The sequence below is a fragment of the Cantharellus anzutake genome (assembly GCF_015039405.1).
Source record: "Cantharellus anzutake strain C23 chromosome Unknown EI90scaffold_9, whole genome shotgun sequence".
NCBI classification, from domain to species: domain Eukaryota; kingdom Fungi; phylum Basidiomycota; class Agaricomycetes; order Cantharellales; family Hydnaceae; genus Cantharellus; species Cantharellus anzutake.
Genome location: NW_024066959.1, coordinates 867040 through 891094, shown reverse-complemented (window position 1 = coordinate 891094; position 24055 = coordinate 867040). Strand labels below are relative to the sequence as shown.

Genomic DNA, 24055 nt, shown 5'->3' with positions numbered 1-24055 from the left:
CATCACGGGCGATTGAGCACTTGGAGTTTATGCACCGACTTTCGACGGCAACTCGCGGCCACCAAAATAGGGGACTGGCTCGTGACCAGTATTGAATTTATTGTGTTCGACACCCTCATGACTAGAGTGCTTGCGACGCTTCGCTAGGCAGGACTCCAGCCTCTATGACGCCACTCTGCACACACTGTGTTACCTGCTCGATTTGAATCAAGTCATGCCCATTCGTATCTTCAGTCCCATATCGCCAGCCAATAATTTTTTGGGTGCGTCGCGCATTTTGTTACAAGAGCAAGAAAACAAAAAGGAAACAAAAAACAAAGAAAACAAGATATGGCGAATGCCAGGGCTCCTTGCGGACAGTTTTCATATTATTGGCAGTTTCGCATCCAGGAGACGAAGCAGAGCGGGGGAACAGGCTCTTGGTGCAGTGGATCCCAGATCCGTTTTGACTGTTGGTCCTTGACACGGAGTGATGCTGCTATGCAAAGTAATTAGTGGCTACGTTCGAGCGCTTGAATTCGACACTCCAACGCTCGCAACTTCCTGTGGAAACTCTTCAATCTCTGCTGTGAACCGCCAGCTCGTCAATCCCGTCGAACATCTGGAGACTCTGGATGCGAACCGTGCTGAGCCCACAAAGAATGTGAAGGACACTCGAACCAAAGTTCAATATCTGAATTCTTACTGAACTTCCCCGAAGAATACTATACTCCTCTATTTGCCCATATAAGCGCTCCCTCAACATGTGGGCTGTCCCCATCAGTCGTCTCAGCTATTAGACCTCACTATAACTTTTGAAGCCTGCCGGTATGGCCCACTGAAATTGACTGGTATACACCTAAGCGAAGGAAACGAGCGATACTATTCCGAGTCCCGGATAGCCTGGCGACTTTTATAGGCAAAACATTGTCTTCCCCTCCGAGAAAGGCTGCTGATGTTCCGTAGCTTTCTGGCCACTGCGAATCCGACATGTGTTTCGACTGAGCCTGTCCTCCTAACTCTGCACGCTGCAATCCCGCGGCCCATCGCTTCCCCTACACCAAAAATTGCAAATCCAAGCTGCCGTCTTCCTAGCCTTCACCAGATCACTCTCATATTAGACAATTGCTAAATACTAAGCCGCCTCGTGCACCGTTCCTACTTCTAAAACGCCTCGCATACACATCAACATAGTTCTTCACCAAGCCATGACCGCAACGCAAAATGAATTACCAAAAACCTTGCTTGGTCCATGCCAAACCAATCGGTCTCAGACATAACATTTATTTGTGTTGATTGTGATTAATCAAGTATACGATGTGTAAACCATAGAGAATTTGGTATGGATGGTTATGTCTTGCGAACACTGACCCTGGGCGGCTTTCGAAAGGATGCCTGTGAAGTCTTTGCGGCCAGATTTCTCACCCTCTCTCGCAGCTTGTCCGCCTCAATAGATCTCTCCCAAATCTGGTAATGCGGACTCTTCTTCTGGGGCAGCCACGAACCAGGGCTTTGGTTGACAGCTGATAGATCAACGACACGAGGTGAAGAATTGAAGCTAAGGACTTCACGATATAGAAGCTTCGTTGCCGTGTTGAGCGTCCTGAGCGAGGGAGGATCATCCGACTCGATAACGTCGATACTATCGATACGCTCAGGCTCCGATTCCTCATCACTGGAGCTCTCATAGGATGACTCCAAATCAGGCAACGGTGGTAACGCATAGATCTCCTTGAGTAGATCTTGACCTTTAAGGTACGAGTTCTCCGACCGGAGGAACTTAACGGCACCCCGAAGAGATTCAATCTAAAGGGGAGTTTGAGGCAAGAAAAACCCTGTAATTCGGAACCTTCTCACCTGCTCGAGGAGGTATGACGTCTCCAAATTGCCTTCGACTACAGGTTGCTCTATGAGCTCATTGACAGGTACCGCGTTGGCTAGATTGGTAATGAGAAGATCTCTTGACACAATGTCGGTTCAACGTACCGGGACGCTCGACAGCGTTTGCGGGACTATTCTTGAGTTTGGCGTAATCTTGTTCGAGACTATCGAGATCCGCTTGCATTTGCTCCATCGCCTCTTCATACGCCCGCTCCTGCTTCCGAGCCTTGGCCAGTTCTGTCTCGAGCTCGGAAATTGCATCGACCTGAAGAGAATCATTTACGGCGGTTACTTTTAGAAATGGCTATACTAACATGTTTCTTAACGGTTTCATTGCGACGTTCCATCAATTCAATCTTAACAGTGGCTTCCTGGAGAGCTTGGTCCTAGAATACGGTAAAGCTGAGTTCGCTGAGGGATTCAAGAGGCTCAGACCCACTCTAGCTCGAATTGCACGGACGAGGCTCTGAAGTTCCTCATTGAGCTGTGTAACCCTGTGTTGTGCCTCGAGGTCGACAGCAGCAGCAGCTTTGACCTCCGTGACTCGCAGTGTCCACGGTGCTTCCCCAGTTACTGATAATTGGTTATGAGTGCTATAGAAAGGGCGCACGATTCCAAACGCACTTTTCACAACTTGGCCGCCCTCCATCGCGACAGGGAGAAAATTAGTAGCGTCTCCAGTCAAATTGGCAATAAGATCTTTAACAGAAGTCCACGACGAGGAATCCTTGGCACCGATGGCCGTCGAAGAGATTTCTCTGACAGCAGCAAGGATTGAAGAAAGTTGGAAAGTCGTTTTGTTGGCTCGGACGTCTGTAATATAGCCATTGACCCGTTGAGCGAGCTGACATCGAGCGAATGGTTAGTTCATGGCAACTGTGGAGATCAGACTTGTGAACCTGGATGCCGAAGTCAATCGCTTTAGACGTAGCATTGGCGAAAGATGCTAGCTGCATAAGCGAGCTTTCTGCCAAAGCTGCTGACTCTCCGATGAGATCGTCGATCCGTTTCGAAATTTTCCTAAGAAATCATGAGTTTTGTATGTCATCCCATGAATGTGTTTGTACCTTGTAGCCATCTTGGCGCCCTTGCAAGAATCGAGAACACTGTTCATTGGCATAAGCATTGACGCAGTAGGGTCCAGATCTCCAGTCTCGATCATAATTTCTGTGCGCTGATCAGAACACCACCGATTTGCGTCCGGAAAATACTCGCCTTCATCATTCAGTACTCCTTCAAGGTAACTCTTCGTTAACGCCATGGCAGCCAAGAACGAATCGAGGTCATGTTCTACAGAAACTATACGGGATAATTCGCGCTCTCCCAAATCAAACAAGTAGCCGGAGAAGTACGACTCAGCAAGATGGTCGAAGTGTCCAACCATCCTGAAAGTAATTAGAGAGTGTCATCATCTCATCACGGTACTCACTTTTGCAAATCACTGCCGCATTCCAGAAACCTGAACTCATCCCGGCGTAGAGTATCGATATGGATATCAAGTCGTCTTTCCATTGGTGCAACCTCAGGATAAAGTTTTCCAATGTTGAGATAAAACTCGGGATTGCATCTTTTCAACACCGCAGCGAATCTCTTGCACAAAGACGAAACATGTGCTGCTATACTCCGCATCTAGGCCGCCTCACTGCATCAGTTACAATCTCAAAAAGCTGAGAAGGATCCACACCTCGCAGACACCAACTAAACTGCTATCTGTGATATCGCCAAACAGGCTTTCGGGGAAGTTGTATGATTGCCCAACTAGGGTATTGATGAGGTCAATCTTGTACGAAAGTCGCTGGAAAAGCATATAACACTGAGCAGCATCTCTGTCAGAGTCAAGATATGCTTGTGGAAGGTATGGCTGCGATGCAAATGCATTGGGTTATACGGTATCCGGATAATGCACGAGACAACACACCTGAACGATACTGAGCATCTCACGGGCCTGGGCAGTATCTAAATGTTTAATTTCTAAATCAATAGTCTTCGCCTGGTTCTTGATAGCGGTAGATTGCAATTTCTTCGACAGTGTGAGAGCTGCAGCAGCTTGATTCGCCTGGGTCTGAGATTCCATCCGATGTGTCTGGCTGAGCTCACGAGCCACATCCAACTCTCTGCGTGCAAACCCATCAGTCCCTCAGATTAGGAAACATGACGGCAGAAGTGTCACGAACCCCTGCAAGCCTGTAACAACTTCACGGAATTGCATGATGGTATTCTCGTAGTCTGCGAGGGATTCCTGAAAAGTCTCGATTGCTCGAAGTTGATTGTGAATTTGTAGGTCTTTCTCGTCTGCAAAATGAGATAGGTACTGTTAGCAGGACACCGGTTCAAGTGGTGGTGAAACCGACCAATCTCCTCTTGCATTGCCTTCCCTGCTGCAACGTGGTTCTCTTCAATCTCATCGCTCAGTTCCTTAAGGGCTTCGAGTTCTTCCACTGTGACACGCAATTCCTCCATTCTCTAAACAGATTCTTTAAGTTGGATCACACTAGCGACTTTACCCACCACTGACCTCACGCATGATTAAATTGCGCTCCGTAAGCTGGACTACCATCTCCTCAGAACCAAGAGCGTCATCTAATTGACCCTTCAAGTCGTCGATCTGGTTTTCTGCTGCCTCTAACTGGGTAAGAGCTTGTTCGTAACTCGCTTTTAAGAATGCATTAGAATCTTTGGATAGTAACAGACGAACGATTCCGACTTACATTGGATCTCATCCGCAACACCCAATTCGCGGGTAAGATCAGTGATTTCACGATGATATTCTTCTTCTTTTTCGTGGAGAACATCCCGAAGCCTAATTCCAAGCGGGAGAAATAAGCGGGGCCCAATAGGATTTTCAACGAGTCGGCTTACTTGACAAGGGCCTCCTTCAATCTCGCATTCTGCTTCTCCAACTGAATATAATCTAGTGTTGTACGACCTCCAACTTCATCTTCGGCGCCAGAAAGTGGCTTAGCAGCCAATTCCCGCTCCTGCTTCAACGCCTCTAATTCGATCTCTAATTCCGCCCTCTTTTCCACTTCCGCCTCCTTAGCTGCCGCCGCGTTCTCAGCCTTTTCTTCGGCCATTTCCCTGTCCAATGTGGCCATCTCCAAGAGATCCGTTTGCTCAGTAAGCTTGGCGTTCAAGCTATCCACTTCAGCCTTGAGCTCGGAGATCTCAAGTTTGTACGCATTAACTTCGGATGTGAGGGATTGAAGCTTGGCCTGGAGTCTAGGTCGGACAGCGAAGAATGCGTCTGCTTCCGTTAAACGATTCTCGAGGGACTGCATCGTTTGGGCATCCGCAGCGCGTTTGGACTCAAGTACGCGAATCTTGGCACGGAGTTCTTGAGAGTCATCGGTGTGAGTTGTGGAGTGAGTAACTGCAGGGGAAACAGGGGGAGGCTGGAGAGTATCCGGCTCCTTGAAAATCGGAGACCCCGTAAGTCCCTGAGATACTGACGGGGGGGCGAGTAATTCGGTGGGAGACTGCTGTGAAACGGGTCGGAGAGGTGGTAAGTGTTGTAAGACATTACGAGGCGATGGTGGTCGTTGCGACAAGGGTTTTGGTGATGATGTTTGTTGAGAAATGGGCATGGGTGACGGGGAGTGTTCAGAAATAGCTCGTGAAATTGGTGATGAAGGTGCTCGGATAGGAGAGGATTTGATCGGCGTCCCGTTGGGGATACTGACCAATCTGTCGGAAGAAAGTGCGGCCGATATGGAGCCACCAGCCGCTGAAAGATCTATGGAGTTACGAGGTGTTGTTCTACCGCGAGGTGCAAGTATCCGGGAGGTCGATGATCTCAGATTGTTTGGCGGTTTGATGGCATTCCCACTACGTGGAGGGCTCAGCGTTGGTGCTGTTGTAGACTGAGTGAGACGGGTAGGCACAGATGGAGCATGACTTGCGGTTGGTTTATTTGGACTTGTGGCTCGCTCGGAAGTAGCAGGACTAAGGCGCTTCCCAGTATTCCGGACTGTAGGAGTGGGGAAACCATCCGGCATCCGGGAAGGACTGGCGCGTGAGGAAGGGGCAGGGCTCTTTATATATCGGTTAGACACCATATAATTCTCGCTCATTGCAGAATGACAGGCGTACCGGAGGAGTTTTGAGGAGTTTTGCCTGCCTGCTCTTACGAATACACCGTACAATGGAGCACATTCAAAATATCTTACTCCCTGAACTGAGCCATCGTTCTTTCCGCGCGGCTCAGAGAGTTCAACACCAACCCATTTACCTGGCGCGAAATTCGTGGCCCCACTATAACGCACATAACCAGTTCCTGTGCTGGTTTCAACAAAAGCACCCACAGGTATGTCCTCCGCAGCCGGAGGCATTGGCGAATTTCAACCCAGCGCGTGTTAATAGCAATACTCGGGCTTGTGACGCGATGGATTCATCGAGGTGGTTGACGAGTGTATACGCCGGAGCCGTGCAAGGAAATTGCCGACCACCGACTTCGTTCTCACCACTTTGCTGTGGAACAAGGCATGTTAGTTTGGTAATTTGGAGTCCTAGACCGCGGCTTTACTTATAGTCGGATGGTCATTTCATCCCAGAATGTTTGGACTCCGACCCTGGCCAACACCGGTGAGCCAGCGCGCAGTCGCTTCGACAGTGGATCTTGCTCCGAACTACCAACTTACACGACTCATAGATACTTAGGCCTATGTGGCCCTTCTTCGCAGCCACCATCATCACCACCTATGGCATTGTTAAGATGCAGAACTCGCTTGTTGGTGGTATGTCATAAATCAAACCCTACTTGGACGGGAATTGACGGATATTTTCACTAGTGGAACCTCACGCCTCAAATCCCAAAAACCCCTACGCTGCGAAAGTTGCCGCTGAGAAGGCTCATCACTAGAGGTATCAGCTTTTGTCAGATGTAATGTGTCGGCGCAATAGAAAGCAAATTAGTCGAGATCCCGCTCAATGTTAATAGTTGTTATAACTTTCATTCCGCTCTCCCACCAAATCACTAGGGTGAACGTTGATCAACAGAGCCCAACTGCCTAATCATGGTGGTCAAACTTAATGCGTGCACCTGTCAACAAAGTCCACAAAGTCACAGGGTTTTCATTTGTTCCTAAGGTGCAAGAACTGGGCGAGTCAACCTTGCACTGCCATCTATGTCATTGTAGCGAGATGCAACACATGCGATACGCAACATCCTTGCCCAACCCCACAATGGGATATGGACAGTGAAACTGGTTGTTGCGCGTAGCAGAATGCCCACGACACGGCATCCTCCCCGATCGTGCCGTCATAGTTTTTTTTTTTTTCCAATCCCGTTTGCCCCACAATGTCGCCTACGCTGAAAACTAAAGGAAAGGAATCCGGGACTGCGCGTGTATTAGGCTCTGGTGCTTCCGGTCTGTGAGATTTAACCCAGTGTATGCGGGACGAGGGATTCACGAAAATGACTGGAATTTTGCCATGTAGGCGTTGCCGAGCTGCTCGTGTTCCACCCCGTGGATACGATTGCGAAGCGACTGATGAGTAACAAGGCAAAGGCGCGTCCAGTTCCGTTTGATTCGCAAACCCTCCGATGATACTTGACGCATAAGTCACATTCAGGTTTCATTAAGTGCCCTTGGCCCAATAATCTTCCGCGAACATGCGAACGCGCCCATCTTTAAACGTGCTTTGTCTCTGTTCCCGGGGCTAGGATATGCAGCAGGCTACAAGGTGTCCCAACGGATATACAAGTTCGGCGGGCAACCGTGGTTCAACGACTTACTCGTCACGAACTACAAAACTCAGTTCACAAACGCCTTTGGCGAAAAGAAGGGAAAACTGATGATGCAGGCCACAGCAGGAAGGTATTTTTTTTTTTCAATCTTCGCCTCTCCTCGTACGATACCAGACTTATGGTCGATTTCGACTCCAAGCCTGACTGGAATCGGTGAAGTCGTAAGTTTTATATGCAATCCATTGAGCACTCCCTCCCTCACGGATGTCTCCCAACATCTGCCAGCTTCTTCTGCCTCTGGACGTGCTCAAGATCAAGCGCCAAGTGAACCCAGAAGCCTTTAGAGGAAGAGGACTCCTCAGGATTGTTACCGAGGAGGGGACATCGCTGTACCGAGGGTGGGGCTGGACGATGGCCCGAAACGCCCCCGGGAGTTTTGCGGTATGATTTATTCCTACTCCGTTGGGCACTCCCCGACGCGTGCCTGCGTGGCTAATATAATCTCCACACAGCTATTCGGGGCGTCGGCATTTACGAAAGAAGTTGTCCTTGGCATAGAGGATTACTCGAAGGCAACATGGGTCCAAAATTTCGTTGCATCCGTGGCAGGTGCTGTTGCATCCATCACCATCGCTGCTCCACTCGACGTTATCAAGACCCGTATTCAAAACGCTAACTTTGAGAGTAAAGTTAGCGGCGTAACGGTTCTTAAGGAATTGTTGAAGAACGAGGGGCCCTCGGCATTATTCAAAGGATTAACACCCAAGGCAAGTCGTTTCGACGTGAAATCAGATGAAGCGTTTATAGTCCATTTCTGGATAGATATTGGTTGTTGGGCCAAAACTCGTTTTTAGTTATACACTGGCACAGACCCTCATACCAATGTTTGGGAAATATGTCTAGACTTTTGACAAGCTGTTGCCTGCTCATTGGGGTAGTACTCCATCTTCCCATTTGGCAACACCTACAGTCCATGTTTCGGCAGGAGGGATACCCATAGATTTAGATGCTTGTGCTTCGCCCTTCCCCAGCTCAACATGAAAAGTACCTCACCGTTGTAATGTTAGTCAAATTCTACCTCCCTGAATAACTGTTCCCAAGACTTCAAGTCCCTCCGGTCAATTTCGTCTGAATGGGTCGTAAGCACTGGCTATTTTGATCCATCCAAAGCTCAACCCTGCATGTCGCGAATATGCCGCAAGCCACTGGTCATGAGCTCGACTGATTCTAGATTTAATCGGCCACCGCTGGACTGTGTGGTCCAGGCACAGCACTTCTGCCTTGCTTCGACAACTCGCTAGGTTTGGCCACATGATAAACAGAGGGATTTACACAATTAAACGCAATAATAGAGGACCTCTTTGCACGGCAATTCAATCTAAACCCACAGGACCCGCTGCGCAGCAGCGGGAATTACCATCGAAGCACCTAATGTTTCTGTGCTGCAGCTTCTATTCTCGAGCAGGAACCAATCTCCCCGGGACAACATTATACCGCCGTCTCTCCTGTTGTGAAGGACACTGCTGGCCCTTCGACCGCAGAAGTAGTGCTTGACCCTTCTGGGCCCTTATTTGGTCCATTACTTCCATGGGGAATCCCGATCACTTCCCTTCCACGTACAACGATTCCAGAAGCCAATGCTATGGGTTCTCTCTCGGACAGGGGGAGAATAGGTCCATGAGCGTCATCCTCACAGTTGCCAAGAGTCCAATACTTCGAATACTGCAGGTAGCTGTAGAATGATGCCGCTGCAAGAGAGCCAATGATGGGGCCAATCCAAAACTAGTAATTTTGACGAAGTTAATATAATGGCTGACCCCGCAAAGATAACTGTAATCGACTCACAACCCAATGATCGTGTCTGAATCCCTCTACGACAGCGGGGCCAAAAGAGCGAGCAGCTGAGGTGAAAGCACGTCAAAGGTCAGGGTACGGTACACGGAAAGGCTCTGCAGGAGGTAACGTACGATTTAATCCAGTGCCGGTATAGTTTATGCTCACAATGTGGGCAATGTACAACGTTGCGGCAATGCCAATCTTTGGAATGGAGGCTGATGAGTATGCATGTTTTTCTAGAAATCTTATTAGCCACTTACCGGTGCTATGGTCTTCCCTGACAGAGCTCTCTTGTCCGTAGCCAAGACCAGAACGGCCAGAACTAGGCAAGCCGTCAAAACGATCTCTAGGAATAGACCCCGCGCATATCCGTAGCCAGGCGCGAGTGCCGTCTGGACATTGGTTGATCCAGGAAAGAATGCTTTTAACAGAGCAGCCGCAACTATGGCCCCTACCAGCTAATATCGGATGTCAGCACCTAGATCAGACGAGAAATAGCAATGTGGGAGTCGCACCTGAGCAATGCAGTAAAGCAAGAAGCGCCAGAATTTCATCGTGCCCAACACCCACAGAGCGAGTGAAATCGCTGGATTAAAGACCCCCCCAGTTACGCTGGAAATTCGGCGTCAACTCTAGCTCAAAGAGCGAATGTTTTGGGTCGGCTTACCGAAAGAAAATGGACACAAGTACAAAAACACTCAGACCAAAACTCCTAGAGCAATATTCTAATTGATCGAGCGAACCCGGGTCTCCCATCCGAGTAGCGATGCTGCTGGCTGTCTGACAGCCAAGAAAACTGAGGAACAAGAATCCCGTCGTTCCTAGGAATTCGAACAAGGATGCTCGTACATCCGATGAACTCGGTGACCCGAAATCAAAGCGTGGGGGAGAAAAGCACTTGAGGAAACGGTGCATGCTGATTGTATCGAACGGGTGGCGAAGAGAGGAAGTCGAAGATAAAATTTGAGAAGGGAAAGGACTCTAAGGCTGTCCGGTATGACCCTAGTCCGCCGATTTATACCACTTTGGTTTACCTTCATGATACATCTCAACCCCTCGGTCTCAGTGCAGAGACATTGTTTTGGGTCAAAGTGAGTCAAGACTGAGTAAGACTCACGTTGAGTCCGACGTCCGTATGAGGAATGTTCAAAAGTCGAGATTCGAGATTGAGTGACTAAACAGCTTCACTAAACGAATTGCTGCAGCAAAGTGAATCGTGTGAATGATTCATATTCAGAAACAATGGCATGAATGGAACGTGAAACTGTGTATTTTCTCAGTGGCTCAACGCAGACGGGAGACGCCAGGCCACAAAGTTTCCGGAGGTGATAGGGGTCGATGTCGCTGTGGATCTCGTACCAAAACAGCAGGAAGCGGCCCCCTTGAGAGGGACCGGAGGCGAAAAGCCCCGCCCAAGATATAAGCGAGAGTGATTAAAATCCTGACAGCGCTGACCACGGACACTAGCATGCGGATATCCTACAAGGATACAACGATCCATTTCTCACACGTACAAATGAGCGTGTAGTAGTCATGCACATAAACATCAACTACTCCCGGCAAGGGGGACAGGGGGTTCCCGACACTTTGTCGAGAATTAGGAGAACAGCTTGTTGCAATTAAGCTGAGCATCTCCCTCTTCGGGGTGAACGTGTGCAGGTCACACGCACAGGCCTCAGTTGACAAGTACTGAGCGTGGAAGTCGATCCGCCGATGGTCAATCACATCAAAGCCCTGGTCACGTCACAGCTGTCGCTGTGATTTTTCTAGAACTGTGTCCTGGCGTCCAGCACGCGTCAGCTTTTCGCATCTACCATTGAATACTTAGGAGTGCTACCCTTCCTTTCAGGGGTCGTCTACAGCCCCCTTAACCACACGTTTACTTGTTGGGGTTATCTTGCTGACCTGTGTCTTTGTCGACTAGCACATCGAGGCCGGCCGTCCTTAAGGCAACCCTTCTACATTCATGCACGAATAAGCCCGACTCGATATCTTTCTTCCTTTGTTCAAGCATTCTGTTGATGCAAGAGAGTCTGCTTCTGGAGCGTTCCAGCCAAGTTCCAGTCCCCCCATCATTGTGGCGAAGAGTCAGCTGAGATCATTTGTAATGATCACTCGGTTTTCCTACTTCGCCCGTGTAACTTAGAAACGTGCGTCCCATCTGATGGATGCCTGCTGTCAGCGTGTGAGAATGTCTAATGAAGTTTGGAGCCGTCGGCATCTTATATCGAACCGTGTAGCTGATCCGCACTCGCGTGCGCACAGTATTTCAGCCTCAGTTGCCCACTCCTTTGGGGGTTGAACTTGTGGGGCAGCAGTGGCGTAATCCGCAGTCATTGCACTCCGTAAATCATTGCAAATCTTATTGTATCACTATTGTCATCATTACGATCTTGTCCAGATCGGTATTCTGTCCTGGCTTAGATAGGTCCAATGATTCAAGCGAGCATCTCACTTCTAGAGATTAATCTTGTTCTTTCTACGACTCACTTCCAGCATACGCTGTACCATGTCCCACCATTACAGGAGCCAACCAATCAGCCCCAGGGCGTATTATCGTAATGCACCGCCTCAGGATCACCCCACAAAGGCTTCAGCATCATGGGGAGGCACAAGTACTTTTTCGCAGGACCAAGCTTACGGTCAAGAATTCGCCGTTGATAAGGACATTCAACATTACCCCTCCCCTAAACCCCCGGGTGACGCCATCATGACGCAGAAACGCAAAGTGTCCGGGGCGCTCCAATATGACGAAGTACCCGAGTCAAGAGACCCTCAATCCCGATCGAAGGAGAATAGCGAGACTCGATGGGTTCTCTTACAGCGCGAGGAAGCCCCAAGAGGCAGATCACCGACTGTGCGAGACAAGTGTGAGCTAGCTCAACTGTCTGATGGAAAGGTGATCTTCGAATGTTGATAAAACCATGGACAGGCGTGCACAAGCCAGACAACCACCAGAAAACCCATTCATGACAGATACACCTACCCATGTACGTCTACTTGCCCCATGATTTCCTACCCGCTTTCTCCTGGCTGATTTCCACCAGTACCGTCAACTGGGAAAGAACTCAGCCATTCATCCGCCAGGAGTACTGCTCATTCCGGGTTTTCGACGGCGTTCGTCGGTTGTGTAAACTTGAGCTAGACCCACATATTATTTTCTGATCACAACCCTCATGCGATAGTGCTCATAGAGGCGTACTGGGAACCCCTCGTTTGCTTCGACACATCGTAATAAGATTAAGTGAACTATCACAAATGCGGTCTCGGCCTACACTGCGAGTCCCTTGCAAAGCCAACGAGACCTGCACTAGTCCTGGCACACGAAAAACGGCGACCACCCAAGCAAGAGCCTAACATGCCGGAGGATCCAGCGCGGGTGAGAGCAAAAGGGGCAATGGACCAAGAACGTTTCATCGTTCTGTGGTTCCAGTAAAGATTCGACGTCAGAGCCTTGCTTCATGATGCCGCGTCATCTTGCTTCCGTGTTTATGAAGCTCACGGTTTCCACGCGTCGTATACTCGGCGGCCAGAACTAGAGAAATAATTTCACACAAAAGGCAATGTACCGTCTTGAAATGACGTACAGAAATGATCCTGCGAACTTGGCCTGTAAATAGTCCATATGGGACTGGCCCATATGAGTTGGAGTCGAGAGTGGCAGATTTGTTGTCTCCCTGTGTCCAGAAATGACCCTGTGGAACAACAGTGTGCATTGCTCTACGTTCTTCCAATCCAAATTCGTCCTCAGTTGCGACTTCAACTTCGACAATATCTCCCGGAAGTCCAATCAAGCGCTTGCAGACATGACGGCTGCGGTCCACAGGAGATATATAAGTGACTAGCGTGCCCCTCTCGATTCCAGATAATGGATCGGTGCAAAGTCGATGAGACACACGGTCGACGAGTATCCAGTCACCTGAGGAACGTAATGTGGGGAGCATCGAGGGACCTTGAGTCTAGGAGGATGGCGGAAACGATTGAGGTTTTCTTGACGCTCTTATTTATAATGCAATATCGTAGACGCGACGTACAGCTTTCAACGATCCGACGTGCGTGGTAAATAGATGCCATATAATAAACGTCTAAAAGGAGCAGAACGTGAGCAAAGTAGTATTGCAAAGCAAGAGTCATCCATACGTTTAGCAGTGCACCGTGGGGGCCCCGCAGGCGTGCTAGAAGAGTGCGGAAACGACCTGAAACGGATGCTTCTCAAATAATGATCTGGACGAGCGGGACCTGGACGAATACCTTGAGAAGGCATCGCTCCGGCAAGCGCCGAAGGTGGCGGGAAACGAAGTCGGCGGACACCTGCCATTGATTTATTATTGCACGCAGCATAGTGCTCGGCTTATGCAGAGAATTGAATCAACGTTGTGTCTATGTCTAATCTCTAACACTGAGCTTTACTGGTCGGGTGAAATGGTACTTGTTGATCCATGGAATTCTCTAGGCAAGGACTCCAGCCTCTATGACTTCGTAATATTAGATAGAGGGATTCTCTCGTCAGCCAAAAAATCCAGTTCATAGACATCCTAAAGAACTGTGGGGACAGATTATTGCACATGGAAAGGCCAATTATGTCAAGTGATGAACTTGGGCAGTCGTACCGGCGCGCTTTGAAATACTGTAATATAGGGAAAGCACGAAGAGTTGCTGGTTGGGCTGGGCTCAAAGCTTCCGCCGTTTCGGGTATCCTTCTCGGGGACCGCTGGCAGTAGCAGAGCTCTTCCGTTTCACGCTCTCTACCAGTGACTGGACGTCATTTCCATAATCATGGTGGGGATATGAAGGTTTTCTGGACTTTCGTTCTTCACCTGGAGCAACATCACGATTCTTTTGTTTTTGCTTTTGACGCTCCGCTCGTTCCTGAAGTAGGGCTTTCATTGCTCCAGTAGGTTTGAACCTGGTGATTCGCGACTCAGCACTGCATCGAAGTGAACTACTGGGGACTTACTGAGGATTTGTTGGGTCAATTGCAAACTCAGTCTCGTCATGCAGAGCCTTGAAACGATCATCCTTGACATCTATCACAAACTCTTCCCCAACCTCGAGTTCGCGCTCCGTTTTGTGTCCGCGCTTCTTGAATTTCTTCTTCCGCTTCGCGTTCTTCTCGGCCTCAAGGACGTCCTTCATACTGAAATGCTTGTGATCGTCGTCATCCACCAACTGTTCAGCATCCTGGAGAGATTCTGGAACTGCGTCGTCGCTATCCTTAGATGTCGCAAAAGAGCGCTCGTTGCCCTTAATGTTCGAGGTCTCGTATTTCGCGTCGTCACTGTTCGCTTCGTCCCCAAAGAAGTCATCACCTTCCACAGCCTTTGACCCGGGGGCTCCTTCGATGTCAGCAGCCCGCATGGCACCTCTCATCGCCCTTCTTTCGGCCTTCTTTTCGCGTTGACGACGCATATAGCGTTCTAGTGTAGTCTGGCTGGCTTCATCACTGTTGACATTGGCACTTGCCGAAAGCCCCGGGGCAAAAGTAACACTTATTTCGTCTTTGTTGGAATACGCATTGTCACCCCATCCTTCAGGAAGTTCGTCAACGTTTGATGGATCAAGAAGGAGCGCCCGCAGAGCCGAAGCTGAGTGTTTTGCTTTCTTCGACTTCGGCTTGTTTCCCAATTCGTCTGGAGAAGTGTCTGGATTCCCTGCATTGGTGACGACATTCCCATCCGGTTCAGCCTCTGAGTCTTCACTCGATGAACTTGAAGCGATGAAGGCACGGAAGTCTTGCTCTTCAATTTCTTGTTTAGTCAATCTTCGGCGCGTGAGCATAACCCGATCGGGGTCATCGCCATCCCATGTAAGCCTGACCTTGGAATGCCGTAAAGCCTGGTATATCACGGGAATCAGTGTTTAATGGAGCGAAACGGACAGACTTAGAATGAATGACATACATCGGTAGAAAAATCCAATTTTCTCAGCACTGAAGGTTCTTCTGTGCACTCATCCCTACAGAGCGAACTGAGTGCCGATATCACCATGTACTGAAATCTCGCTCACCGAAAATCGTTGTCAAACACCAGATCATCCGGAACATAGCTCATATCGAAGATGTTGGCCGATCTTTCCAGCTCTGTGCCGTCAAGCTGCTCATAAACATGCTGAGCAGTGGAAGGGGAATCAAACTCTCCGATAGCATAATAATACCTTGGGGATGAGCAAATGTCAATAGAGATGGACAGATCAAGGAATCCGCACATACCGTAACCGTTGTAACTGATATCTTCGCACCGCCTCGTTATCATATTCGCCTTCGCCTTTATCTGCATCCCCAATTTCATAGATGTTTTCAGCGTTCACATCTTCTGGTTCCTGAAGTTCATCTGCACGCTTCTTGAACAACTCTGGCGGTGGCCCTTCTTGCTCCTCTTTCATAATTCGTTCCTTCCCAAATTCGGAGGGATATACTCGAACTCGTTCCACGCGGGCTGCGTGCCGAGAAGAGGAGGCGGCATACTGTGAGACGACTGAATTGAATATTCTGAACAAGTCGCTAGAACGGACATGATCCCAATCGATATTGACAAGAGCGAGGCGGGAAGTCTTTTGGACAGTTTGGGAATTGGGTTCTTCGTCAGCAGCTCTCGATTTTGAGTAGGCCAACGCTTGTGCATCCAAGTCTGCATATTCGGTTTCATCCAGGTCAACTTCCGGTAACTCATCGTCACTGCCTTCCCCGCTGCCTTTAGGAGAGATGGGGTGCTTTGATCGGGATGACGCTGGGCCAAGCCTAACCTCATCAGGTAGCTCCTCTTCTGAGTCTGGTTCATCAGGTCCCGGTGTAGGCTGGACTCGGAAGTCGTCTTCGTCGGAGCTCTCCATGAGGGCTATACCGCGAGCGTAGTCCGCTGGTTCACTCGTCGTGGCACCTTCGTCCTCCTCTTTGCTTCCCTTAACTTTTCGCAGCTTGTAAAACTGCCTCATGTCATCTCTCTTCTTGTTTCTTGATACCGGTCTTCCATACTTGTCCACAATTGCTGAAGCGAATACAAATTTGACTATTGCAGCATAAGTGTGGGGACTGGCTAACCTTTTCCTTTCTTCTTTTGTTTGTGATCTTCATCATTAAAGATACCTTTGAACCGTTCATCGATGACAACTTTAAACTTCGCCTTATTGGGCCTTTTGAACCGTGGGTCGGTTTTCAGGCGAGCAAAGCGGGGATCCGATGACATTTTGGAAAGCGAGGGCCACAACTCTTCAGCATTACTTTCCCACGATCACGCTGTCAAGTGTCCAAATCATCCAGTTGCACTGATGAGTGGCTTCTATGTCAGTTACCGCAACGTTGACAAGCCAACATAGCTGTGAGTTGTGAGCGCAGCAATGATGAGTTAAGCTTTAGGGTGATGGTTGCTCGCTGGAGATCGGAATGAATAGCTATTGGTCTCCTTCGCTACCTCACTGGAGGCGTATAAAGGCGCAGACAACGATCCCATCTCGCCCAAACCCTTTCCTCCCCCTGGTGGTGGTGGTTTTTTCTCTTATCGATACTTCTAAGGACCGCGGCGCGGTCTTCTACGGCTTGACGCTCTTCATTTAACGACATTCATCCCCGTTCAGAAGCGCTCTAGCCTCCTTCCTGTTGAACAATGGTCTCGCTCAAGATATTTAGTCTAGTCGCTCTGCTGGTCGGAAGTTCGTTTGCTGCTCCCAACCTTCCTCTTCCGCTTCAAGTAGGCACATGAGGTCCTTATTCTTCAGATATCAATTGTTCAGTTCTTTATAGGAGCGCAAAGATGAAGCGTCCGGATCCATTCTGGTCAGGACTCTCGATGTGCCCGCAGTAGAGCGTGGCGTGAAATTCATCCAGAGACGGATTCCCGAGACGTCCATCACCGACATCGAGTCACCGTTAGTGAACTTTCTTCTCGTATAGGTCTTGTCGATATTAACCACTATTATCGCAAATAGTGGCGGCGTGATGCTCAGGGATAGTGGTGCAAGAAAGTGGCTGGCAATGGAGACTGATCTTACCATGTAAGGGTCCCGCCGGGATTTCTGCGCCATAGGCCAACATTGACTATGACATCTAGTGATGAGTCAGCCGTTCCTGGAGGTCAGAACAAGCGGCAACTCCCAGACACCAACCCCACAATGGCGAAGTAAGAGATTTTCCTCTTGCATGCAGACATATTTCTAATCTGGCTTGTAGCGGTGGTGATCCTGTGCCCTTTGCGAACGGGGGCGCTATGAAGGCAAAACGTGACGTTAAAGCTCCGCCCCGCATTCGGTAGGTCCTACCATCCCAATCAATCGGGGCTTTCGCCGGTTCTCACCCTCGCGTGGTCAGTTACATCAAGGCCACCTACCCGTTCGGAGGTCCCAAGCGAAGGTCGCCGCCAAGAATTGGGAAATCCCGTCTGGGGGAAAGACGCGGCTAGTCTGGATTATTTTCACTTTGAACTGGGATCTCCCGGTCCTGGCATGTACATACCAATCCGCCTTGTACTTTCTCGTATGTAGTCACCAGATTCGTCCCCCCGTGACCTGTAATGTCACACCATGGAATCTAACCGAGTCATGATGCGAAAATTTTCAAAGCCTAGTCCGATCTAAAAGTCCCGCATTAACTTTTCATCGTATCCCCCTTCACCTGTCTAGCTTATCTTAATATTATTCGAGAAGATTGCGTTAGCCCCCTGAGTTCACAATGGTGAGTCGATGCGCATAGAGGCACCGATCCAAATGATCGATCATTCTTCCCTCGTTTCTTCTAATCGCCGTCGAACCGTCCGCAACATGGATAGACTTTATCCCTTGATGAACAGGCTATCCGCGAGGGCTCGGCTGCATCGATTGTCCCCACACTTGCTTCTATCAAGGCCCAACGGAATGGATCCGCTCCGCACGAGACAGTGAATGGGCCGAGCAACAACACGAATGGGACCTTCAATGTAGGTACTACATATTTCTCCCTTAGCCTTCGATGGCTGATAGATTTTATTACATTAGGTTAAAGCTGGGCTTGCTCAGATGCTCAAGGTCTGCCTATATAGCATTGTCTCGTATTGGCAGCTAATCGTCTTCGGGAAAATAAGGGGGGTGTCATTATGGACGTCGTCAATGCCCAGCAAGTGAGTACTTTTGCTTCCCTCAACAATGAACTACAACCAATTGAACGGCCATGTACCCAGGCTCGTATTGCGGAAGAAGCAGGCGCTTGTGCCGTGATGGCATTGGAGCGTGTCCCAGCGGATATTCGGGCTACTGGTGGTGTTGCGCGTATGGTACGTTTGGAAACATTGTCCCAACATGATTCCGCTCAACGCAGTATTCTGTCATCCACCAGAGCGACCCTAAGCTCATAAAGGAAATCATCGAAGCTGTCACGATTCCTGTGATGGCCAAAGTCCGGATCGGTCACTTCGTGGAAGCCCAAATTATCCAGGCTATTGGAGCCGACTATATCGACGAGTCCGAAGTGCTCACCCCTGCTGACGAAGAGGTCTGTCCCTTTGTCCATAATCCAACGCAACTTGACCGGGGCGTTGCTTCTGAACACTTGTGGTCATCAGCATCATATCAATAAGCACGATTTTCGCATTCCTTTCGTCTGTGGCGCTACTAGTTTGGGTGAGGCTTTAAGACGCATTTCCGAGGGAGCAGCAATGATTCGCACCAAGGGAGAAGCGGGGACGGGGAATGTTCTGGAGGCAAGCGCCACTTTATTACTTTATCTCACTCCGTACAGAGAGCTTTCCATAGGCGGTCCGCCACGCGCGTTCCGTGAGCAAGGCTATTCGTCGTGCAGCCTCGCTGTCCCCTGAAGAGCTCTACTCTTATGCGAAAGAAATTGGTGCGCCGTACGAGCTACTAAAGGAGACTGCCAGGCTAGGAAGACTACCTGTGGTGAGCTTTGCGGCAGGGGGAGTCGCCACCCCTGCAGACGCCGCCATGATGATGCAATTGGGATGTGACGGAGGTGAGCAAGAAGCTATGAAGTGTTCAAGCTGACAGCGTCGATAAAAATTTTTGAATGTTTGGCAGTGTTCGTTGGATCTGGTATCTTTTTGGTGAGGCGGATGAGGATCTAGTCAACTGATGTCATCTCACTTTGTGTGTTTCTTTCCAGTCAGGCGACCCAGCTAAGCGCGCTCGCGCCATAGTTCAGGCAGTATGTGTGGTATTTAGGAGAAAAGTTATGGGTAGACTCAACCACATTCTCACTTGCATAGGTCACCCATTATAACGATCCCAAGGTACTAGCTGAAGTCTCGGAAGACCTTGGAGAGGCTATGGTAGGGCTTACCATGTGAGTGGTGATGCGCGCACCAATGGTGGGGTATGCTGACTTTTCAACGTGTGTAGTGACGACAATTTGAGAGGTGGACGGTTTGCGGGGCGGTAATATTACGGTTGTAGCAGGTGATTTGTCTGGGTGACTTGAGGTAGGATCACTTCGTGCCACAAGGCCTACCGGCATCCAGGATTTGATTAGACTGTGGTGAACCAATTTCCAGACACTTTGGTTAACATTAAGTACGGATTAACATAAAGCACGAGTACAAAAACGAATGAACTAAATGTAATGGCGGGAATCTAGAATTTGGGCCCTCGCTTCCGTCCAGTAAATTTGGAGTTTGTTGGTACACCCTCCTTCCCTCGTCGTCGATAGAGCTATAGGACACACTGATAAACAATAAAGAGCCTCGGAAAACAAGGACAACGTACCTCTTTTTTCCGAAGAATCCATTCCTTCGCTGTCTCCTTGGGTCCCTTCCTTTTCCCGCGCTCCTTCGTCCTAGCACGCTGCTTCTCAAAGATAACCTCTTTGTGGGTAGCATCTTCATACCCCGGCCCTTCCTCGCCGGTCAGCCCCTTGGGTAATTCCACATGGGCATTTGAATTTGTGCCACCCGTGAATAAACACAGGAAGAACTTCTTGGCTTTTTTCGAATTTGGATAATCGACAACAAGACCGCCGCGGAAACCGCACTTCATGGCGATGCTCATAATAAGCTCAACTTGGTCGTCAGATTGTGGATAGAATTGGAAAACAGCGCGAGAGCCTCCACAGAGTGACGCATGTAAAGAAGTAAAGAAACGTCTAAGCCGGAAGGGAGGAGACATGGTGGGAGAAGATGTTTCGGCATTGCATAGCCATTGGAGCACCGAGATACTGCGCAGCACTGTGAACATTTTCATCGTGAAACTGTCCAAGACGATGCTGACCTGATGGCTCCATCGAAGCTTCCCGGGCGAAAGCCAAGACCTTGACCTATATCTTGGAGAAACAGATCGCCTTCGACTTCACGCTCCAGCGCAACCTGAAGCATGCTGGGGGAGATATCCATGCCAACCCAAATGTGGCCTTCCTCTTCTAGTATTTCCCCACTGAGTCCAGAGCCACATCCAATATCAAGAAGCAATGCAGGCTTCCCGCGGGAAAGATTTAAAAGTTCCAGAGCCCTATCTGTCATCTGCGCCTGGATCTGTTGATTGCGAGTGCTGCATGGATATAAATCCAATTAAACGCATGGAAGTAGATGCCAAAAACTTACTTCGTCGTGTATTTTTTGGCGATGGCATCGTCGTAGTACTGTTGGATATAGTTAGCCCTAGAACATGAAAGCCCTTTGGGGGCCAGGATGATCTCACAATCTCTGGAGGTGCTTTGAGCTCAGGTCGGGTGGACATTTTGTCAAAATTCCTAACACGTGATTGTGCGCGCTCCCCGACTAAACAACCGCCAACAAGCCACAACCTGAGCTTGTCAAATATCGCGTGTTCTGGACGTCGATAAGAGAATGGCTCAAAAACAAGCGACGAGAAACTCCATCACGCTAAAAGGGTCAACACAAATTGTCACCGAGTTCTTCAACTTCGCAATCAACAGGTTCGTATCCCCTGTCATTGTTGCATTTATAAGTAACTCGTGTGGCTGAAATTCATCAGGTGTGAATTTTGGTCGTTCCACGCGCCACGCGTTTTCCTCACAGGAGCCATGCAGTATTCTCTACCATCGAGGGATTTATCCTGCTGATGACTTCCATACCGTCAAGAAGTATGGCCAGCCAGTATTACTCACAGAGGACCCAAATTTAGAAGCTTATTTATCCAATATTTTGAAGCAGGTAGAGAGTTCGTGTCATTGTTTGGGGGAATGACTCCAGCCTATAGCTGATTATTCTGCGCACCTATTCAGAGTGGCTCATGAACAAGAAAATCAATAAGCTCGTGCTTGTTGTCCTCAATGCAGCATCGAGAGTTGTCCTAGAGAGATGGGAGTTCGACATACACATAACGAAGCCTGAAATAGGAGAAGATGGTTCTGTGTGAGTTACCCGGGCTTCGTTGACGATCCAGTCTTTGAACGATCTTATTGAGTCCGACATGCTTCCTATTAGACCCGCAAAACCCGAGAAGGAGATCAGGGCAGAGATCCGTGCCATCCTAAAGCAAATCGTCGGGTCAAATGCGTACATGCCCACCTTATCCGACCCATGTATTTTCGACATCCTGGCCTATACCGAAGAAAATGCTGAAGTTCCCGTCGAAGAATGGCGTGACACTCATGGCCACCTGATTGAGGCTGGAAAGACGCAGACAGTTAAGCTCAAGAGCTTCGATACGAGCTTGCATAGGATAGATGCCATGGTGGCGTACCGTTATGAAGGCTGAAACGTGATCGGGCCATGTTACGTTTTGTGTTCTCCACTTGCATCGTATGGCAACTCAACCAGGAAATACACTCAGGCATTGTAAAAGATCGATACCTCAATGATAAAATGGCTGATTCACAATCAATATTTACGCTTTCTGAATACCTTCTTGGCGTTCGGCAATCCCGCTTCGTGTTGATCATCATCGCGGTCCATTGCATCCCGCTTACTCTCCCGTTTCCTCTTCCGACCTCCTTTTCCCCCTCCCTTCCCCTCCTCCTTTTCCTCCTTCATCTGCTTTGTCACTGCCCGCTGAGCCTCGCCCACTCGTTCCCTCAAGGCGGCTACCTCATCCTTATCTACAACCCATTCAGTCATTTTCTTCCCAGTGACACTTTCGATTCGCTGTAACAGCTCTACATCGTATTGGCTCACGAAGGTGATACTCTTTCCAGCACGTCCTGCTCTCGCTGTCCGCCCCACTCGGTGCACGTAGTCCTTAGAATGCTGTGGAATGTCATAGTTGAAAACAAAGTCGACTGACGGAATGTCAATACCACGAGACGCCACGTCCGTGGCAAAGAGGACGTTCCTTCCCCCAGAACGGAATTTTGTTAGAGCGGCGAGACGCGCGGCTTGATCGAGTTGACCATGAATGGGTATCGCAGACAACCCAAGACTTCGAACTAGCAGAGATAACCGCTGAGTGTCGTGAACAGTTCTTGTGAAGACAATAATAGGACTTTTCGCAAGCGTAGTAAGTAGATAAACGAGATGCACATCTTTTTGTGCGAAGGGGATGAATAAGTAGTGTTGAATAAGGTTTGATGCTGTCTGATACCTGGGCGTCATTCAGTTGACGGGAATAAAATAAGGGAGACTTGATTACGAACTTTGTAGAGGCCTCGATGCGCATGGGATTTCTCAGGCATGCATGCTGCAGCTTTGCAACTTTGGTCGTCATCGTTGCCGAAAAAAGGAAAGTGTGCCGCTCCATCGGAAGTGACACGACTAGCTTCTCGATAATGGGTCCAAAATCCAGATCCAAGAGTCTGTCTGCTTCATCGAGGACGAGATACTGGAGTGATCGCAACGAAAACCCCTTTGTTCGGCCTTCCAAATGATCCTGAAGGCGTCCTGGTGTGGCAATTATGATATGCGGCCGTTTTGTCAGGGAAATACTCTGTTCCATTATGTCCATACCGCCAATAATGACAGCACAGCGAACACCTATGGCGGAACCAAGGGCCTCAAACTGATTCGAGATCTGGTACGCAAGTTCGCTACGACAACGGTAAGAGAAGAGTAGGGGTGTGTCTGACGTGCACTCACCGCGTGGGGGCGAGGACACATGCGAAGTATGGTTTGGGATTATCCCAAAGCTTCTGCAAGATAGGAAGCGCAAAGGCTGCGGTTTTTCCAGAACCCTAGAGGGGAACAGTCGGTGAGGTGCCCATTGAAGCTCAAAATCCACACACACAGTCTCTGCTACACCAATGATATCCTTCCCACTCAATGCCGAAGGTATTGCTTTAGCCTGAATTTCCGTAGGTTGTGTGAACTTCAGTCCTTTCAAAGCCTCAAGCAATGGTGGAATGACTCCAAGGTCTTCAAAAGTTGTGGCAGAGTGTGCGGAAGTCTCTGTTTCCTCGGGTTCCTGTGTAGCACCATCCTCATGGTCACTCGCAGATTTAGGCGATGGGCTAGCAGACGTGGAGGCCTCTAAAGGTGAAGGCATCCTCAAAGTTATCGCAAAATTTGGAACTAAGCCGGGTATTCCCGAAGCCATGCGAAGTTCCGGGCAAACTCCGTAATTCAAAAAATCGCGTCCCAGAGTTTGTGCCATTGCTCACCCAATTCTTAACCAATCTCCATGATCCAACCTGCGTTGGACAGCGCCGAAGTAGGGAAATGCAGCCGCCACATAGGGTATAAATTAATTTAACAAGCGTCCCAAACCGAACAATTCCGAAAATACAGTCCAGTGAAGTAGCCAGCATCATGCATCCACCAAGCCTTTGACATTGGTTACAAGGTGGAACGAACCTCCGGTTTGGCAGAA

At 49.2% G+C, this 24055-nt stretch overlaps 11 protein-coding genes across 11 annotated transcripts; 5 read left to right on the top strand and 6 right to left on the bottom strand.

Annotated features, from left to right (window-relative positions):
- Positions 1–1150: 1150 nt before the first annotated feature.
- Positions 1151–6293, bottom strand: EI90DRAFT_3255979 (dynein associated protein-domain-containing protein). Its single transcript, XM_039066599.1, has 16 exons — positions 4720–6293; positions 4569–4660; positions 4376–4512; positions 4212–4323; positions 4035–4152; positions 3779–3974; positions 3545–3721; positions 3290–3489; positions 2928–3245; positions 2760–2880; positions 2485–2704; positions 2300–2433; positions 2175–2246; positions 1966–2125; positions 1837–1916; positions 1151–1785 (listed from the first exon to the last, which is right to left on the bottom strand). Exons 1-16 carry the CDS (start codon positions 6186–6188, stop codon positions 1330–1332), a joined length of 4062 nt encoding a protein of 1353 aa, XP_038920006.1. The 5' UTR covers positions 6189–6293; the 3' UTR covers positions 1151–1329.
- A 118-nt stretch (positions 6294–6411) lies between these two features.
- Positions 6412–6718, top strand: EI90DRAFT_3118965 (ATPase, F0 complex, subunit J; the record flags this gene model as incomplete). The annotated part of the gene is made up of 3 exons (XM_039063160.1): positions 6412–6441; positions 6509–6593; positions 6648–6718. The coding sequence occupies 3 exons, from the start codon at positions 6412–6414 to the stop codon at positions 6716–6718; spliced, it is 186 nt and encodes a 61-aa protein (XP_038920005.1).
- A 438-nt stretch (positions 6719–7156) lies between these two features.
- On the top strand, positions 7157–8449 carry EI90DRAFT_3144523 (mitochondrial carrier domain-containing protein; the record flags this gene model as incomplete). Its single annotated transcript, XM_039065156.1, has 7 exons — positions 7157–7226; positions 7297–7367; positions 7432–7676; positions 7746–7767; positions 7832–7987; positions 8059–8313; positions 8369–8449. 7 exons carry the CDS (start codon positions 7157–7159, stop codon positions 8447–8449), a joined length of 900 nt encoding a protein of 299 aa, XP_038920004.1.
- A 585-nt stretch (positions 8450–9034) lies between these two features.
- On the bottom strand, positions 9035–10138 carry EI90DRAFT_2909901 (aquaporin-like protein; the record flags this gene model as incomplete). The annotated part of the gene is made up of 6 exons (XM_039054380.1): positions 9035–9328; positions 9392–9447; positions 9514–9583; positions 9643–9840; positions 9898–9994; positions 10050–10138. The coding sequence occupies 6 exons, from the start codon at positions 10136–10138 to the stop codon at positions 9035–9037; spliced, it is 804 nt and encodes a 267-aa protein (XP_038920003.1).
- A 1077-nt stretch (positions 10139–11215) lies between these two features.
- On the top strand, positions 11216–12723 carry EI90DRAFT_2661173 (uncharacterized protein). The gene is made up of 6 exons (XM_039053421.1): positions 11216–11567; positions 11623–11810; positions 11879–12050; positions 12106–12252; positions 12315–12372; positions 12568–12723. The coding sequence occupies exons 1-6, from the start codon at positions 11547–11549 to the stop codon at positions 12615–12617; spliced, it is 636 nt and encodes a 211-aa protein (XP_038920002.1). The 5' UTR covers positions 11216–11546; the 3' UTR covers positions 12618–12723.
- Positions 12724–12854: 131 nt separating this feature from the next.
- Positions 12855–13700, bottom strand: EI90DRAFT_3118961 (peptidase S24/S26A/S26B/S26C; the record flags this gene model as incomplete). Its single annotated transcript, XM_039063159.1, has 5 exons — positions 12855–12917; positions 12970–13341; positions 13417–13467; positions 13523–13578; positions 13634–13700. The coding sequence occupies 5 exons, from the start codon at positions 13698–13700 to the stop codon at positions 12855–12857; spliced, it is 609 nt and encodes a 202-aa protein (XP_038920001.1).
- Positions 13701–14053: 353 nt separating this feature from the next.
- EI90DRAFT_2910021 (uncharacterized protein) lies at positions 14054–16563 on the bottom strand (the record flags this gene model as incomplete). The annotated part of the gene is made up of 7 exons (XM_039054386.1): positions 14054–14288; positions 14340–14989; positions 15047–15217; positions 15283–15337; positions 15389–15535; positions 15591–16365; positions 16419–16563. The coding sequence occupies 7 exons, from the start codon at positions 16561–16563 to the stop codon at positions 14054–14056; spliced, it is 2178 nt and encodes a 725-aa protein (XP_038920000.1).
- Positions 16564–16980: 417 nt separating this feature from the next.
- On the top strand, positions 16981–19739 carry EI90DRAFT_3013724 (SOR/SNZ family-domain-containing protein; the record flags this gene model as incomplete). The annotated part of the gene is made up of 17 exons (XM_039056690.1): positions 16981–17064; positions 17118–17242; positions 17303–17368; positions 17425–17493; positions 17544–17593; positions 17626–17846; positions 18027–18044; positions 18160–18285; positions 18388–18465; positions 18526–18618; positions 18663–18836; positions 18907–19117; positions 19143–19313; positions 19379–19404; positions 19464–19505; positions 19567–19643; positions 19700–19739. The coding sequence occupies 17 exons, from the start codon at positions 16981–16983 to the stop codon at positions 19737–19739; spliced, it is 1671 nt and encodes a 556-aa protein (XP_038919999.1).
- Positions 19731–21059, bottom strand: EI90DRAFT_3043276 (williams-Beuren syndrome critical region protein 22). The gene is made up of 5 exons (XM_039059246.1): positions 20990–21059; positions 20893–20930; positions 20564–20839; positions 20063–20510; positions 19731–20008 (listed from the first exon to the last, which is right to left on the bottom strand). The coding sequence occupies exons 1-5, from the start codon at positions 21026–21028 to the stop codon at positions 19931–19933; spliced, it is 879 nt and encodes a 292-aa protein (XP_038919998.1). The 5' UTR covers positions 21029–21059; the 3' UTR covers positions 19731–19930.
- A 79-nt stretch (positions 21060–21138) lies between these two features.
- On the top strand, positions 21139–22470 carry EI90DRAFT_3279737 (mitotic spindle checkpoint protein MAD2; the record flags this gene model as incomplete). Its single annotated transcript, XM_039066704.1, has 4 exons — positions 21139–21227; positions 21342–21472; positions 21537–21666; positions 21739–22470. 4 exons carry the CDS (start codon positions 21139–21141, stop codon positions 22010–22012), a joined length of 624 nt encoding a protein of 207 aa, XP_038919997.1. The 3' UTR covers positions 22013–22470.
- EI90DRAFT_3279736 (DEAD-domain-containing protein) lies at positions 21839–23731 on the bottom strand (the record flags this gene model as incomplete). Its single annotated transcript, XM_039066703.1, has 4 exons — positions 21839–22834; positions 22887–23276; positions 23326–23420; positions 23474–23731. The coding sequence occupies 4 exons, from the start codon at positions 23729–23731 to the stop codon at positions 22135–22137; spliced, it is 1443 nt and encodes a 480-aa protein (XP_038919996.1). The 3' UTR covers positions 21839–22134.
- Between the last annotated feature and the right edge of the window lie 324 nt (positions 23732–24055).

Excerpts from the sequence above, each read along its gene's own strand:
- EI90DRAFT_2661173 (XM_039053421.1), top strand. The coding sequence starts at position 11,547 with ATGGATGCCTGCTGTCAGCGT. Across the intron at positions 11,811-11,878 it reads TTCTGTCCTGGCTTAGATAG|CATACGCTGTACCATGTCCC; the intron begins GTCCAATGATTC and ends ACTCACTTCCAG. Across the intron at positions 12,051-12,105 it reads AATTCGCCGTTGATAAGGAC|GCAAAGTGTCCGGGGCGCTC; the intron begins ATTCAACATTAC and ends TGACGCAGAAAC.
- EI90DRAFT_3255979 (XM_039066599.1), bottom strand. The coding sequence starts at position 6,188 with ATGCCTCCGGCTGCGGAGGACATACCTGTGGGTGCTTTTGTTGAAACC. Across the intron at positions 4,153-4,211 it reads GGCAATGCAAGAGGAGATTG|ACGAGAAAGACCTACAAATT; the intron begins GTCGGTTTCACC and ends CTCATTTTGCAG. Across the intron at positions 2,247-2,299 it reads TCCGTGCAATTCGAGCTAGA|GACCAAGCTCTCCAGGAAGC; the intron begins GTGGGTCTGAGC and ends ACCGTATTCTAG.
- EI90DRAFT_3043276 (XM_039059246.1), bottom strand. The coding sequence starts at position 21,028 with ATGTCCACCCGACCTGAGCTCAAAGCACCTCCAGAGATT. Across the intron at positions 20,840-20,892 it reads GCCAAAAAATACACGACGAA|CACTCGCAATCAACAGATCC; the intron begins GTAAGTTTTTGG and ends ATATCCATGCAG. Across the intron at positions 20,511-20,563 it reads AGCTTCGATGGAGCCATCAG|TATCTCGGTGCTCCAATGGC; the intron begins GTCAGCATCGTC and ends AGTGCTGCGCAG.